Source organism: Lissotriton helveticus, chromosome 8 (genome assembly GCF_964261635.1).
Source record: "Lissotriton helveticus chromosome 8, aLisHel1.1, whole genome shotgun sequence".
In the NCBI taxonomy this organism is placed as follows: Eukaryota; Metazoa; Chordata; class Amphibia; order Caudata; family Salamandridae; genus Lissotriton; species Lissotriton helveticus.
This window is the reverse complement of record NC_136069.1, coordinates 352,160,030-352,176,251: the sequence shown is the minus strand read 5'-3', so window position 1 is coordinate 352,176,251 and position 16,222 is coordinate 352,160,030. Positions and strand designations below refer to the sequence as shown.

Below are 16,222 nucleotides of genomic sequence, written 5' to 3'. Positions count from 1 at the left end.
GACACAAATTTCTAGAACATAGTATTCCTTATCATTGACATCCATAAATGTTCTCCAGAGAAACGGTCAATCTGTGGTTGCACCTCATTAGTACCAGTTTAACACCCAAATATAGCAAAAAGCAATAAAAAGGTAACCGGTACAGCTTTACAAAGGCCCTTCTACAGAGCGGCAACACCTGTTGCTGCTTTTTAGTAACTTTTAAACCTTTTGAGTAAATTTTTTTTTGTTAAAATTAGCAGATTAAGCGGCAGATTTTGGATTATGTGGCAAATGCGGCAAATCTATAATTATGCCAAAATCGCTGTGGCCCCACAACCACATAATTCCAGTGGACCTTGGTATAATAGCTGTAATGCATGGGCTGCAACTTTATTGAAAAGGCATTAGAGGAAAACCATACTATATTTCATGGGATGCTGGTAGCTTGGCATTTACAGCTGCACGTAACTGGAAGTAGCTGAACATCATTCATCATAATTAAAACATACGTACGTTTTTTAGGTCTCTCATCGTTAGGTAGCTACATATATAATATCGGGCTGCTTTAGTGAATAATAAATACATGCACTATAATAAATTATGAAACCTACATGCAAAAGTCTGTGTGAAAACAGAGAGCCACAGAATTAAATTGTGGTTGGTGCAGTGGGGAATAGTGACTTGTAAATTTTTAGTGCTATGAAGCAACATGAGCAAAATGTTTTATGATAAAATGGTGGTTCCAAAATATACAGGCTGCTTCCAAAATATAGGGGCTTATTTATAAGCCCCTTGCGCTGCCGGTGTATCATTTTTTATGATGCTCTGGTTGCGCAAAGTGCAGACTCATATCTACGAAGCCACGCTTTTCAAGGCCTCCTAGATATGGTGTTAAACAATGCAGCGCAAGGTCGATGTGTTGCCTTACACTGCGTAAGAGGGGGTTTTCCATGGGTTTTGACAGATTCACAGATTTACAACGAATCTGTAAACCTGAAGATGCGTCAAAACTGTACGCTGCCCCAGGGTATGCTTAACAAGTAGAAATACCTTTATTTCTCCTCATTTGTTTTCAAAAGCTTCCATGGGTTGTTTATGTGCAGGAAGGCATGCCTTCTTGCAAAAAAACATCCTACCAATAATGCAGACACCCTTGCACCATGGTGCAAGGCTGTGTGCGTTGGTGCTAGACACCAAATTGTGAGTCAGCAGAAAGGATAGGAGTGCACGGTACTTATAAATACATTCTATTCCTGCTCTTTTGTATTGGCGTAGGGCAGCAAAAAATACTTGAGCTTCCCTACACCATTTCATTGTAAATGAGGCCCATAGATTTTAATAATATTCAGACCGTATGTAATGCAATTGTTTTACATAACTGTTGCTTCAACACATTCTCAGGGATAGTAAGCGCTATGTAATACGACAATCACTTAATCTCCCCGTGCCCAACAATAAAAAAATAATGAATGTGTCCTCATGTAATGCAATTGGTGCTATGTAAAGTGCTCTGAAACCCGATTCGGGTCAAGTTTGCGCTATATAAAATTCTGTAAAATAAATAAAAATTAAAAGCAAGCACCTCACAAGTCAGTTAACTCTGTGCAGTACCACTCAAAAACATCAAGTGTTTTGATCAATTGAATGCAACTGCACTCTCCTGAGAAATCAAAGCCAGGCAGACATCTGAACACACCTTTCTGACAGTGTGCTGCTGGCCTGAAAGAAATGCAAATGTTCACAACGAGTTAATCTGCAAATCCTTTACATTTGGAGATTAACTCATTGCACACTTTTGCATTTCTTTCACAGGTCAGTAACAAACTGGTAGAAAGGCGTCTTTAGCTGACTACGATTCCCCAGCACAGGAGATTCCCGGAATAAACCATCTGGGTTGTTTTCTTTCATCAGAGGTAGAGCGTGACCCCCTTCCCATGCCTCCACGGCCCCCTGGGGGTCGTGCCCCACAGATTGGAGACCACTGCTCTACAGTGATCCAATATTACACAGGGTGATTCTGTGTTCTCTTCTCTCTACTTATCTCTTCCTGGGAGGTTTCTGAAGGAATATGTCATAATAATTAGGTTGTAGTTCTCTCCTTATCTCTTCCTGGCAGGTTTCTGAAGGAATATGTTATGTTATGTTATGTTATTTGGGTTCTTCTATAGCGCAACGGCTACTCCAGTAGGAGTGTCGCGGCGCTTTGGCGAAGAAGTCCTTTAGGTAAAGGAACATAACTGCAGAATAAAAGGAACAGCGAAGTTAACTGGTTAAAAGCCAGGTTTTTAATGCCTTTCTGAAAGACATCAGACTAGGGGCCTGTCTGAGAGAAATGGGAAGCTCATTCCAAGCGCGCGGGGCCAGGTAATGAAAAGAGCGCCCCCCTTGTCTGGTTCGCTTGATGGACGGAACGACCATTTTTGACAAGGAGGCAGATCGCAAAGCTCTGCTCGGCTTGTAAAGAGCAAGACGCTTCCTAATGTACCTAGGGCCTGAGTCGTGAAGGGCCTTGTAGGTCAGTGTCAGGCTTTTGAAGAGAGCCCTCTTGGCTATAGGAAGCCAGTGCAATTCCTTCAACAAGTCAGAAGCACTAGCTCGTCTAGGGAGTCCATAAATAGCCCTGGCAGCTGAATTTTGGACTACTTGAAGTCTCCTCACGAGATATTTAGGGAGTCCTAGATAGAGGACATTTACATAGTCCAATCGCGACCCGACAAGTGCTTGAACAATGATCCTTCGATGGTTCATAGAAATCAGGGGGAGGAATTTCCTGAGCATCCGCAGGATCCCGAAACATTTCCCGGAGAGACATGATATTTGAGGCCCAAAGGTTAACTCAATGTCAACAATGATACCTAGGTTTTTAGCCTTGGTGCTTGCGTTTGCAGGTGGAAACAGGTCTTGTGGCCACCAACTTTTCCAGTTTGGTTCCGAGACACATCCAAAAAAGAGCAGCTCCGATTTATCGGAGTTGCATTTTAAGCCGTGTCTTTTGAACCAATCAAAGACTGCTTCTAGGCAGCCTCTGATACGGATCCCATCAAACACCTCATTCTTGTCGTATGTGAACAAGAGCTGGGTGTCGTCAGCGTACGACACGATCTGAGCGCCAAACGACTCCGCAACCTCTGCAAGGGGGGCCAGAAAGATGTTAAAGAGCAGGGGGCTAAGAATAGACCCCTGAGGAACCCCCACTTCCAGAGTTGCCATAGCTGCGGAGTGAGGTGGCGCCCAGATCGTTTGTCGACGGCTAGCTAGAAATGATTTGAGCCAGTTCCACACCGTCCCCCGGAGACCACAGTCCCAGAGTCGAGTTAGGAGGGTATCATGGGGAACGGTGTCGAACGCCGCCGACAGGTCCAACATGACCAACATGGCCTTTCCTCCAGTATCCAAGACCTCTCTAATGGCGGTGGTGACTTCAAGTAGCGCGGTCTCTGTGCTGTAATTCGCACGAAACCCAGATTGAGTAGTGTGCAACAGATTGTTATTCTCGATGAAATCAGAGATAGATCTGTGCACATGTCTTTCCGCCACCTTCGCTAGAGCGGGGAGGAGAGAAATAGGCCTGTAGTTGGCATGTATGATGGGATCCAAAGCTGGTTTTTTTATGAGTGGAAGGATGAGAGCACTCTTCCAAGCCTGGGGGACAACGCCAGAAGACAGTGAGGAATTAAGAATGGAATTGATGGGGCCATTTAGCACAAGGGCTATTTTGTTGAGGCAAGAGACCGGGCAGGGATCTAGAGGAGAGCCCGACTTCAAGCCTGTCAGATGGTCTAATGAAGCAGCAAGGCTCAGCTGCGGGAATTCCCCGAGGGTGGGTTGTGAAGAGGAGAGGGCACCAAGAGCAGCATCCTGAGGCTGTTTAGAGTAAATAGCAAGAGAGGCTTGAATAGATGTTATTTTATCTACAAAATAATGTGCCAGTTCAGTCAGCCAAGGTTCTGAGTGAGACTGAGCAGAGATACCTAGGGACGGAGAAGTAAAATCCTTAACAATTTTAAAGATTTCCTTACAGGAGTTTTCAGATTCGTCTATCTGACGTTCAAGATAAGATTTTTTTCCACTCCAAATCATCTTGTGGTAGGATCTAGTTAAGTTTTTAAATTTTTCTTTCTCAAGAGGCTTGTAGTCTTTCCTCCAGGCTCTTTCTGCTCTCTTGCAGTTTTGCCGGGCTTCTCTGAGCTGAGATGTGACCCAAGGAGCGGAAGGACGTTTGTTTCCGGGTTTAGCGGCTTTCTCAGGCACGAGATCCGCCAGTATAGTCGTGAGCCATTCAGTGTAATGAGCTAGATCGTTTTCCACATTACCTGACAAGGTGCACGGTGAACATGACATGGCCTGTAGCAGCATCTCATTAGAGAGCAGATGAAAAGGCCTGGAAAGTCGTTTAGCAGAGATGGTGGGATTTGGTCTAGGGGGAGGGGTACTTAATAGGGAAAAAGAGATTAAGTAATGATCCGACCATAATACTGGCTGAGGAGCAAGTACATAAATAGGGACGGTGGAAAAAACTTGGTCCAGAGTATGGCCCTTATTATGCGTGGGATCGTGAATGAAAGGTATAAGTCCTAATGCTGTTGTGACCTCCATGAGTTTTATTGTGTCAGGATTTGTGGCCACATCCATGTGTATGTTTAGGTCGCCTAGAAGTAAACAATGTTCCGATTTAAGACATGGGACTGAAAGTGCTACCTGTAATTCATCCATGAAAGAGCCTAAGGGACCGGGAGTTCTATATGCGAGAATGCCGGTACATGCCTGGTGGGGAGACAAATGAAGTGTGAAGCCGAGCGCCTCGGTGTCCTGAATATTGTCTATCGGGAAGGTAGTGCAGTGCAGCTGGTTGTTGACTATGATAGCCACACCACCCCCGCGCCCAGATGTTCTGTCCCTCCTGATGATGGAATAATTAGGTGGGATGGCGTTGACTAAGTCAGGGGCCGAGGTATCACTAAGCCAAGTCTCAGTGAGAAAAAGGCAGGATATATTAGAGTTATCGAGCAAATTCCAAATATCTAGCGCATGACAGCCTAGGGAACGTGTGTTAAGGAGTAGGCAAGTGATAGTGATAGGTTGATGGATCAGTTTCGGCTTGTTGTGTATAGGAAAGCGCCATCCGCACTCAGAGCAGCCTTTTCTAAGGGCACGGCAACCAGGAAAGACAGAGTGGCAGCGACCTACCGGAGGACGGATTTTTAAGAGAGTCTCTGACGAGTAAGAAAAACACATAGCTGAAGCTAAGAAGAGTAAGGCACCAACCAGAAGTAAATGCCAGCCAGCCGTCCTGCCCCGTCTGCTACCGGAGCGCTGACAGGCGCAGACGGGCTGACTCTGGCGTGACTCCGGCGCTGAGGAGGCGCGTCCGCAAACGCGACCGCTAGCGCGGAGAACGACCGTCCTATGTCATATGTCATAATAATTAGGTTGTAGCCTATCTCTTTCTGCTCTGTGCCGTCCCATGCCTACCCCCGCCTCCCACTAAGTACATCTCAGTGCAAGATCAAGTTTGTGATCAGGCTCCAGTCCTGATAGAGGTCAAATAATTAACTTGTTTTGAAAACATTTGTAGTGTCACTTATCTGTATGTTCTTTAACACCCAGGTGTTGGAGGTGCTCTAGAGAATGATGACCCCTCAAAGATGGTGATGGTGTTGGCTGCCACAAACTTTCCATGGGACATCGATGAGGCATTACGAAGAAGATTAGAAAAAAGAATTTACATACCTCTGCCAACAGGTGAAGTGTTATGCATCTCTTATTTGTGTATTAGGGACCGCAGTAAGTGCCATTTTAGTGTACCCAAACCCTTGTAATGAGCCAGCGGGAACGGAGAATAGGGGAGAAAATAAGTATTTAGACAATTGGTTTGGGGATGTTGGCTAGCTTGTTGCATAATTTATAGAGCTATATAGTATATATCCAGAGTCATACCTAGTAGACAATGGCCACTCTACTGTTCTCCTATATTGCCTCACATAGACCTGCATTCAAAAGGATCATTAAAGGTAGAGGAGGTCAAAACAAAAACGAACGTATTGTTTATTAGAAATGTATGCTTATACCATATGTGGCTGTTGATACACATGCTTAACATATTCCTTCCATCTAGTGTTGGGCTCAGATGTTTGCAAGTTATTTTTGTATGAAACCTCTCAAGTCATGAGATGGGGTATGACTCCTTGTTTCGATGTACATTGTGCATGAGCACCAACACCATTTTAGTTTGTTTTTTTCTGCCAAAGGTTCAGACTTGCACAGAGTGGGCTCTGAGATTGTTGTGTCCTGATCATGTCTTTTTGTCAGCCCCATTTGGCTACTTTCCAATCACATTTTGTCTGTTTTGAACATTTCCCTGTACCTTCATCCCCCCAATGAGTGAATACCTTTGGCAGCCCCAAAGACCTTCTTTGATGCCGGGGGCATTGAGCACCTCACACCCTTTGGAGCCAAGAATGCCTCCAGTCCTTCTTCTCCAGAGAATGCTTTACGGATGATGGAACAAACGGACACCCTCTCAGAACCACCCTCACTGACACTCTAAATAACCCTGGACAGACTCATGAGGTGTGCAATCTGTGCCTATCCCCTGACCAAAACGCCTCCTCCTGTCGGTTGTACCCCACCTACCAATCCAAGAAGACCCTTCAATACATAAGGGTACAACGCTGGATGAACCGGAGCATGCCTCAGCAGCAACAAAGTCCCCGAACATCTTTGGTGAAGAAGATCTACCCACATCCCGGTGTTTGATTATACCTTAGTCTCCTGAGGTCCACTAGTAATTTATAACTTTCCATCTCAAACTGTGATCCAAAATTCTTCTAATAATAGCAGGATCGATGATTTGATGAATGCAGGTAAAATGCTAGCTACCTTTCTAGATGTGCTTAGAATGGCAAAAGACTAAAGGTGCAATGGGTAAAGGGTCTTGAGATGCTATTGTAGGACAGTTTTCAGTGCAGCAGGGAAGCAGGCCGTGCTCTGCAATTTGAAAGAAGGCTTTTTGACAATATTTCATGATTTCACGATTGGAAAAAAGAGAAGGAGGATGCTTTGTCTGGTCCAGAAAAGCTGTAGTTCCCACATTTTCTGGGATGGAATTTGCCCCCGAAAACTCTGGGTCCACTGGGGTGTGTGGTATTGCCAAGTACTGGCCCATGCCCCTCTGAAGCTGAGAACAGTTACTTCTCTGCTACTAAAATGAGTTCGAGAAAGAGTCTGTTACATGTCAAAAAGGGCTCCATTCTTTGGCAGCAGATCCCTAAATCTTTGTTGGGACATTAGTCTTTGCCTTGACAGTTAACATGGGAATCTCCAGGGCTTCAGTGGTCTTGGCATCTAAATCATCAAAGGAAGAATATTCTTCCAAAGGCATTGCACATGGCAACAGTAAATTTTTCTTCAGAGAACTGTCTAGTTGTAGGCAGGGCCAAACTAGGTCTGCAGGCAGGGCTAAACTACAATCCGGCGAATGGAGGCGATCACACTCTTAATCTGTGTTTTTGTTCGTGGAGTGAAGCTAAAGCTTTTTATTCTCTACTTACATGTTTTCTGAATTTGTAGCTTCCTTCGGGGGCGGATTTGTTGACAAGCACAGACAACTTAGTCCCTTAGATTCCTTACCTTTTTTGATTTAATGTAAGGGATTGTCTAAATCAGCTCCCACCTTTGCCTGGTCCAAACCTGCTTGGACGTACCATCATCATGCCTGCATGGGTGATTTAATTGAAACGGCACACTAGCAGAGGTAACAAAATCCGAAGTCAAAGTCGTAGTCACTGCTTTTGAGGTTGCAATATCCCTTCTTCCCTTCCAGAGTTAAGTCCCATACCTCAAGAAGTCTTGGATCCTCCTCTGAATGTGACAAAGGAGAAGGTAGAGCCAGTGAGGGTTCTTGGTGGCACCACTGTGACTCCAGATCTCTAAAAGTTTTTAAGCCAGGGACAGTATGGACTATTATTGGTGGTTTTTGGTTTCAGAATAAAGGGTCTGGTGGGGGATTTGAAATGAACTATGAACTATGATCCTTGAGTTTGGTCTAATGTTCTTTCAAAGTATTTGGGTGCATTTGACCACATAAAAAGTGCCCTCTGACTCAGGCTTACCCCAAGCACCGCATACATTTTGCGTAGGAATCTGCCATTGAAGTTCAATTTCTCCATTTCACATAGGATCTGAAGCTTTACTTCTGTAGTAGTATGACTCTTCAAAAGGTTTAAGAAAATAATAAGGCAAAATACATCAAGGAAAAGTCCAGAAAACATAGGAAGATCAAGAGCCTAGAACCTCTGGTGTGCAAGATTAAAAAGGGAATGATAACATTGAGGACCTGGTGTTGCCTCTAAGGCGTTGATACATCAAATTCTGTGACACCAAGGCGGCTCTGTAACGTATGCCATGTTGGTGCCACTAAGCACTGATTGCTGATATTAAAGGCATTCAGTTTGAAACTGTGGATATTTCGAAAGAGGGGGAATCAGCAGAAGGAATTATCAAGTAAAAATAAAAAAATGTAACATGCTTTTGCTAACCATTCACAGCAGAAAGCAAGTAAGTGAGATTACAGATAAACAACATAAGGGAAAATGGAGAAGGAGTGGATCTTAGACTCTCAAATAAAAATGAATTCACCTTAAAACTGCAAACCATGCAATGAATGTATTATTGTTGTTTCTTTTGGATACTGCTCTGGAATCTGCTATTGGTGTATAGCACATTTTAACATAGATAGCTGAGTACATATGCAGTGACAACAAATATACAACTTAAACCTTTGTTGACAGCTCAGTTAATGGGGAGTAAGAAAATTGTTAAAGGCCTCTGAAAAAGATTGTATTTCAGTTTCTTTTTTTAACTCCATATGACTTTAATCAAGACTACAGTCCAGAGAGAGTATTTTGTATATCTAGAATTTGTTACGTACATTTTCAATAGTGTTATGTGCTTGTAAAGCAGAGACCTAGTTTGTGTGCAAATGTTGGATACTAATATGGTAATATGCGTCAAGCTCCCTGCCATAGGCAGACATTTGCACCACACTAAAAGTGAGAGTTGACACTAGGAGTTTGTAAAGGTTGAAACTGAGTGCCATTTTAAACCTCTCTGAGGGAATTCCTGTTTGAGGAATCTAAGACACAGCTTCTGCTTTTCCTTTTGGCCCAAATAAGCGCTTCCCCACTTCCTCACACTCATATATGTTCTTCATAAGACTGGGTGGTAAAAGATACATTGTGGCGATTAAATCCAGAGTTGTTATACACCTCACTGTCAGGATAATTGCCACAGAGAATGGGATAATGGTCTAGATGACCATTAATTGACTAGTTGATGGAGCTTTACCACTAGAATCTTGAGAATCAGATCTGCTGCAGTAGTTAAGGCAGTCCTCAGAGAAACATCACATATCACCTAACAGAATTCTTGATAATTTAAACTAGTAGAGACTACCTGTGATACAGGAGAAAGAATGAATACATAGCCTTGAGGATGACTGCAATCTTTTGAAAGCATCTTATTAAGACATTCTGAGATTCTGCTGCTGTCAGCCATCAAGAAAACATCATCAATAACTGGTTTCACAAAAGATTTAGTGCCCGCATGAGTTCAAAAGGCAGCTTCCACTGTAGGTAGCAAGTTTGGTTCAACTTGAAAATGGCTCTAAATTGTAAATCACCCTTTAGTACATTGAACGCCCACTCTTTAGTACATTGAATGCCGTTGATGAAAGTAAGCTGGACCTGAATTTGGTCAGATCCAGAGAGTCCAAGGAGGGATTCAACAGCAAATGTTATAATGGACCTTTTCCTATCCAAAGGGACAGGACAATTCTGATGAAAGATTAAATACTTGTTGTTTGCCAAAAATCCCCTTCTCACAGTAGCCTGCTATTAAAGCCAATAAAGAGCAATAAAGTGCTCCAGGGAGGGCCTAAATTGTTCTTTGGATTCACACAATTGGCTATGACTGTGGACATTCACAGTCATGCTTCCAGCAATTATTTATCATTCTTCAAAGCCCTACTTCAGGGATCTTCTCTTCAATTGGGAAATATAAGTTTTAATGCCATGATTGGGGGTAATGGGAACAGCTCATGATCACAATCTCACCTTCAAACCACAGGTTAAGCTAGTGCAACTACCAACTGAACATTATATTGAGCCTAAATACTGTACCTTGTTGCAGACCATTAACTTTGCATTCCAGGGAAATCTGTGGCTAAGACTGGGTAATGTCAGCACAACCTATATTGGTGATATAGCTTTGAACTAAAACCCAAGCAACTGTGTGCAGCTGCCACTTGAAGCTCTTTTTAAAAAAAATGTATTTATAATTTCACAGCGGCAAAATTACATAATACCTTGTATGATTCATAGCACCAGTGATACAAGAGTACATACAAAAGAAGGCATATTAGATAATAATCACTAATCATACAGAAAAAGGAAATGAGATTAACACATGCATAGCTGATAATTACAAAGTCAGCCCTCATAATAATCACGAAAGGCTCCCCAAATACTTATACCCACCTGTCGCTTTCTGAGACCTTTAACCGAAAATAAAGCCCATTCCAATTTATATACGTTGTACATTTTCGCTCGCCAGAGTTCGAATGCCGGCGGCTTTTCCTGCAACCATTCTACTGCGATACACAGACGGGCAACAGTCATCGAGAAAAAAACCAGATGTCGATGTTGATACAGACCGTTCGTAGAGCTACTAGTAGGAACCTTCCCCAGTAACATCATAGCAGGAGTAATGGTCAGAGGTGAGTTTATAACTAAAGACAGAAACTTTTCAATATTTACAATAAATCTATACAATTTCTCACATCTAAAAAAAATATGAACACTATCCGCGTTGTCCTCCCCACATCGAAAATATTTCCCATCATACCCACCCCACCATTTAGCCCCCCGTGCGGGGGTATAATATAAATCAAATAAAGTCTTGAAGAATTGTGCTTTGAGATTTGCTGACATTAATGATTCTCTAGACATCACAATAAGATCTTCAATCACAATATCCGTTTCTCCCAAGACTTCAGACCATTTACATGTATGTTTTTCGAGATCATCTGGTCCATCCAAAAGCAATATTTGATATAAAGCTCAAATTTTAACCTGCCGTCTAACCCCCTCTACCACTGCATTAGATCGCATATCAGCATTAATACGACCTAAATAGTCTCTGATCTGCAAAACTTTTCAAAAATGTATTTTGGGAAAACCATATTGTAACATTACTTCATCAAATGATTTACATACTCCAGTAACAGTATATAAATCCCCTAAATATCTAATACCTTTCCTCTTCCAACTTTGCAAAATGTTATCACCAAATATGCTGGTAAAAGCTTTGACGCATTAAAGGGAGTATAATATCAAATCTTCCCCATTAAGTTCGCTTTACAGATCTGTTTCCACACTTTAAATGCGGCCATCAGAACTTTAAAACGTGTTAGTTTAAAGTAGCTGCCATCCAGTTCTATAAATAGACATTATCTAGCAATAGGGCCTAGTAAAATTTTAAAAATTGTAGGGGCCGTGGCACTATTAGCCGATACCTCCCCGGTAATTAACACCCGCATTTTCAACAAAAAACATGTCACAAAATATAAAGCAAAATCGGGTACCGCCAGGCCCCTCTGTCAAGAGGCAGTCATAAATCTCATTGCCCGCCTTGGTCTCCCCAGGCTCCATATAAATTTCACACAAATTGACTGTAAATGCTGTAATCTAGCCTTGGGGACTTCCAGGGGTATTGACCGGAATAAGTAGAGAACCTTGGGGAGTACATTCATTTTAACAATATTACAGCGTCCAATTATTGTAAAGTACAAACGATCCCACCTATCCAAGGAGGCTTTAACTTTAAGAATGAGCAAATTCCAGTTTACATCCATGAACTCCGACATAGAGGCTGAATTTGTATCCCCAAGTAAGTCACCTCTTTATCTACCCGCACATCCCTCCATAGTACGCTATCGGAGCATAGAATTAGCATTTTCAACTCATTGAGTTTATAGCCTGCAGTCATGCCAAATTCTTTAGCTAACCGCTCAATCTCCTTAATCGCCAGGGAAGGATTCTCTGTCACTACTGCTATGTCATCAGCATAGGCGAGCACAGAAAAACAATAATCAAAAACCCGAAACGGAGGAATAAAAACGTTATGAGACAGTTGTTCTATAAAAGGATTAATATATAAAGCAAACAAAAGAGGAGAGCACGGGCACCCCTGCCGAGTACCTCTAGTAATACTCACAGCATCTGATAGCAATCCCATTACAGATATCGTAGCCGTAGGAGCCTGAAGTGCTACAATGAATGTTTTGCCAAAGCCAATTTTATCCATCAATTGCCACATATTGAACATGATCAAACGCTTTCTCTGCGTCCAATAAAATCAACGCTAGATCCCTCTTTTCTATCCCTGCAATATCAAACAATGATACTAATTTATTCACATGGTCCACCGTTCCACGTTTAGGAATAAAGCCATGCTGATTTAATGAAACCAGCGGTGTGATAACTTTAGACAATCGATTGGCCAAAATTTTAGGGTATATTTTATTATCGCAGTTCAATAGAGAGATTGGACGTTATGATCCCACTAGGCTTACCCTTCTTACAAAATACTGCAATCGTAGCATCTGACCATGATTTAGGTGGATGCCCTAACTGTGCCAGCTGTAGTACTTTTAGCATTTCTTCTTTAATACTGTTAAAAAACAACCTATAAGCTTCCACAGGAATTCTGTCTGACCCTGCCGCTTTCCCTAACCCCAGGCTAATAACTGCATTTTCTAATTCTATCATAGAAATCGGAAGATCCAATTGCTCCGTAAATTTATTATTATTATTTTAAGTTTTTATAGAGCGCGTAGTCACCCGAGAGTATCCCAGCGCTGAACCTCAAGCTCCTAAAGGTTGAAGGGGGGAGGATGTCGGCCACATTAAGGGAAGAGTAGGGTTTTAAGAGACTTCCTGAATCGCAGGAGGTTTGGTTCCAATCTGAGAGTCGGGGGGAGTGCGTTCCATTTTTTTGCTGTATTGACTGGGATCTAGCTGTTTCAACCCCTAATAAAAGATTACCCTCTGATCCCCATCAGGTCTCCTCTGCTGAGTATAAAGGGTAGAATAAAACTGTTGAAAAATGAGAAGTATCTGCTGAGGGTCAGAGTGCTACACCCCATTTACATCCCTTAATGCATGAATATTTCGAGCCGATTCCTTCATTCGCAGTCGCACAGCCAGTCGTTTCCCAATAGTTTCCCCAAATTCGTGACTTTGCCGTTTAGATATCAAATATTTCCTAGCATTCTCGGCACTCCAGATGCCACTTGAAGCTCTTGATTGGTTTCCTATTTTGGAGAGGAATCATATTGTGTGCTTCATCACGTTACTTATTGAAATCAAGGCCTTGTTATTTTGCAATACATTATCACCAACTATGCGAGTTAAGATCCTCTCTGATTACCAAAAAAGGCCTCTAATGGAGAGTCACAAGCATTGTAAGGGACAGTGTCCACCTTCCACATGTGCCGTGCAAATAACACAGCTATGAAAGACACAATGGCAACTGAAGACTCATCTATTGGAGGTTAATTTAGCCAAAGCTCCTCACTGTTACTGTTCTGCTTGTTGTGCCACGCTGCAACAACTTAATAGAAGAATATTGAACTGACTCACGACCCTAGCCAACCAACCTCACCCTAGATTGAATTTGAGTTTTCCTCTTTACCTGTTACATTATGAAGGTGATTTGGTATCTGCCAACCCCTGAGTGCCATCAAAAGTACATCAACTGCATCACATTGTTACAAAACAAAAAAAGGCTAAATGTAACTGTGATGCCTCAACTTCTTTTGAGAAATGGCTGTCTGTCTTTAGCTAATGAGGTCCCACTTAAAGGGGCCCTGCCTTTGATTTACGACATTTGGGATTAGCTTTTTGTTAAAATTTGGTTGTTCATAACCAGATTTTGTAAAGTCAAAAGAAGAAGGGGAGAGGGTGACCAAGCCAAAGATTGTGGCTGCTTCTTTATGAACTCTGCTCCAGAGCCCTGAAAATCTGCCAGTTATCCAAGGCATCTGACGCAGGAGCCCACTGAGGTATAGCCTGTTGGACTCTGATGCACCGGAGGGCCTGGAGGTGTGACACAGCCGGTTGATGGGGAAGGCCGAGGGAGGCCATCATGGCCTGGGAGGTGAGATTTGAAGGCTCGGGTTTGCAGCGCTATCCTTTTGTCTGCTCCTGCAGCCTGCTGGCTGGTAGGGCAAGATATGCCCCTGCTCTGGAAATCTGTTTCCTGGGGATGCTGGGTACCTGAAAGGGTCCACAGATTGGTCTGCTGGGCCTTCTTGCCTGAGAAGAAACACACTGCTGCAGCCATGGCCTGCCGATGCCATTGACTCCAGTGCATCAGCCGATGACAGCGTTTCAGCAACGACCACGCCACTTCTTGCACCGTGACCTGCCTGCACCGTGACGAGTACCGCCCTCATCTCACACCGCGCTCCTGGCCTCACCGACAACCCCATCTGACGCCGCCACAGCTCGCACCGCGATCTGAGGTAACTGCACGCCGCACCACGGCACTTCGGACCGCAGCACACAAAGCCTGCCGACGCCAGCACTCCTGACTCCAAGAGAGAGGAGATCGACCTGCAACGCATGTGACTTCGAGGGCCCGGTGACTCCTGCACCGACCTCCGGAACCGACACCTGCGGACGTCGGGCTTTCGGGAACTCATCGAGGGGCCACCGGCACCCTGCATTTCTAAAAGGTACTGTTTGCGGGTCTTCCCGACACCGTAGCTAGCCCGCGACGCCACAGTCAGCCAGAACTGTTTGGATTTGTTTGCTCACGACGCCATGATAGCCCCGGACTGAGCTATCGACATCAAGGGACTGTTTTCAAAGCACATTTTGATAGCTGTAGAGTTTTAAGTACTGTATTGTGGATTTTAATCGTTTTTGGTCTTGTATATAAAAATATTGGATATTTTTTTTAACTGGTGTGGTGTCCTTTGTAGTGCTTACACTGTGTTACTGTTGGTTATGTGCAAATGCTTTACATACTGCTTCTAAGATAAGCCTGACTGCTCATGCCAAGCTACCAAGGGGGTGAGCAGGGGTTATTTTAGGAGTGTAACTCCCTTATACTGACTAAAGTGGTGGTTTCTGACTGGCTTTGGCACATGCCCTAGCCTACCAAAAATCTAATTTCTAACAATTAATGAGATTTTGTAAAGCCAAAAGAAGAAGGGGAGAGGGTGGCCTAGCCAAAGATTGTGGCTGCTTCTTTATGAAATCCGCTCCAGAGCCCTGAAAATCTGCCAGTTATCCAAGGCATCTGACGCAGGAGCCCACTGAGGAATAGTCTGTTGGACTCTGAGGCACCAGCCGGCCTACATGTGTGACACGGCTGGTTGAAGGAGAAGGCCGAAGGAGGTCATCATGGCTTGGGAGGTGAGATTTGAAGAGTCTGGTTTGCAGCGGTTTCCTGGGGATGCTGGGTACCTGAAAGGGTCCACAGATTGGTCTGCTGGGCCTTCTTGCCTGAGAAGAAACACACTGCTGAGGAGGGGGAAGGCAGGGATGAAACTCTGGGCCCGGTTGGTGACCCAGGATGTGGGGAGTGGGCACAAATCCCTGTTAAGGCCACACCCCAGAGATCCCGCACAGAGGGAGAGCAAGTGCAGTGGAGCAGCCCCATTGGAGGCCAGTATCATTGCACAAATAGCCACCACTAATTGCTTTGGTCTGTAACATGCATAGGATGCCCTCAACTTTTCTTCTTCTCTGATGACGAAAGGGAAGCCTTTCAGGTTTCTGGAGATTTGCGACGGCCTCCTCCTCTCGAATGACCTCAGGTGAGCCAATGAAATGAGGCAGCCATTCCTTACTTGTCGCAGAGTGGGATTGGGTCAGTGAGAGTTGCAGACCTCACTCTACTCTGTGACGAGGTGTCACTGATTGACACTCAGTCCTGGGCACTTCATTGCTTAAAACTGAAGTGCTCAGTTATGATTCTGTCTGCAACGTGCCCCCTTGTCATGATGGGGAGGACCTTGCGATAATTTGCTGGACTGAGGAGGTCATGCCCAAAGGGCTGCGAAATCTTCAGCCCTGCAACGTTCAGCTCAGGTGACTGCACATTTAGCGCATGTATAGCGCCTGGCTACCTGACCTGAACATAAAGAGTGTCTGTCAGACTGATCCTTGCT

At 43.8% G+C, this 16,222-nt stretch overlaps 1 protein-coding gene across 1 annotated transcript in view; it reads left to right on the top strand.

The window, feature by feature from the left end:
- The window catches only part of KATNAL1 (katanin catalytic subunit A1 like 1), a 314,538-nt gene that overhangs the window by 212,057 nt on the left and 86,259 nt on the right, over positions 1-16,222 (top strand). Inside the window, exon 9 of the mRNA XM_078657135.1 lies at positions 5,590-5,724. Coding sequence (XP_078513261.1) covers positions 5,590-5,724 — 135 coding nt within the window. The remainder of the gene's footprint in view (positions 1-5,589; positions 5,725-16,222) is intronic.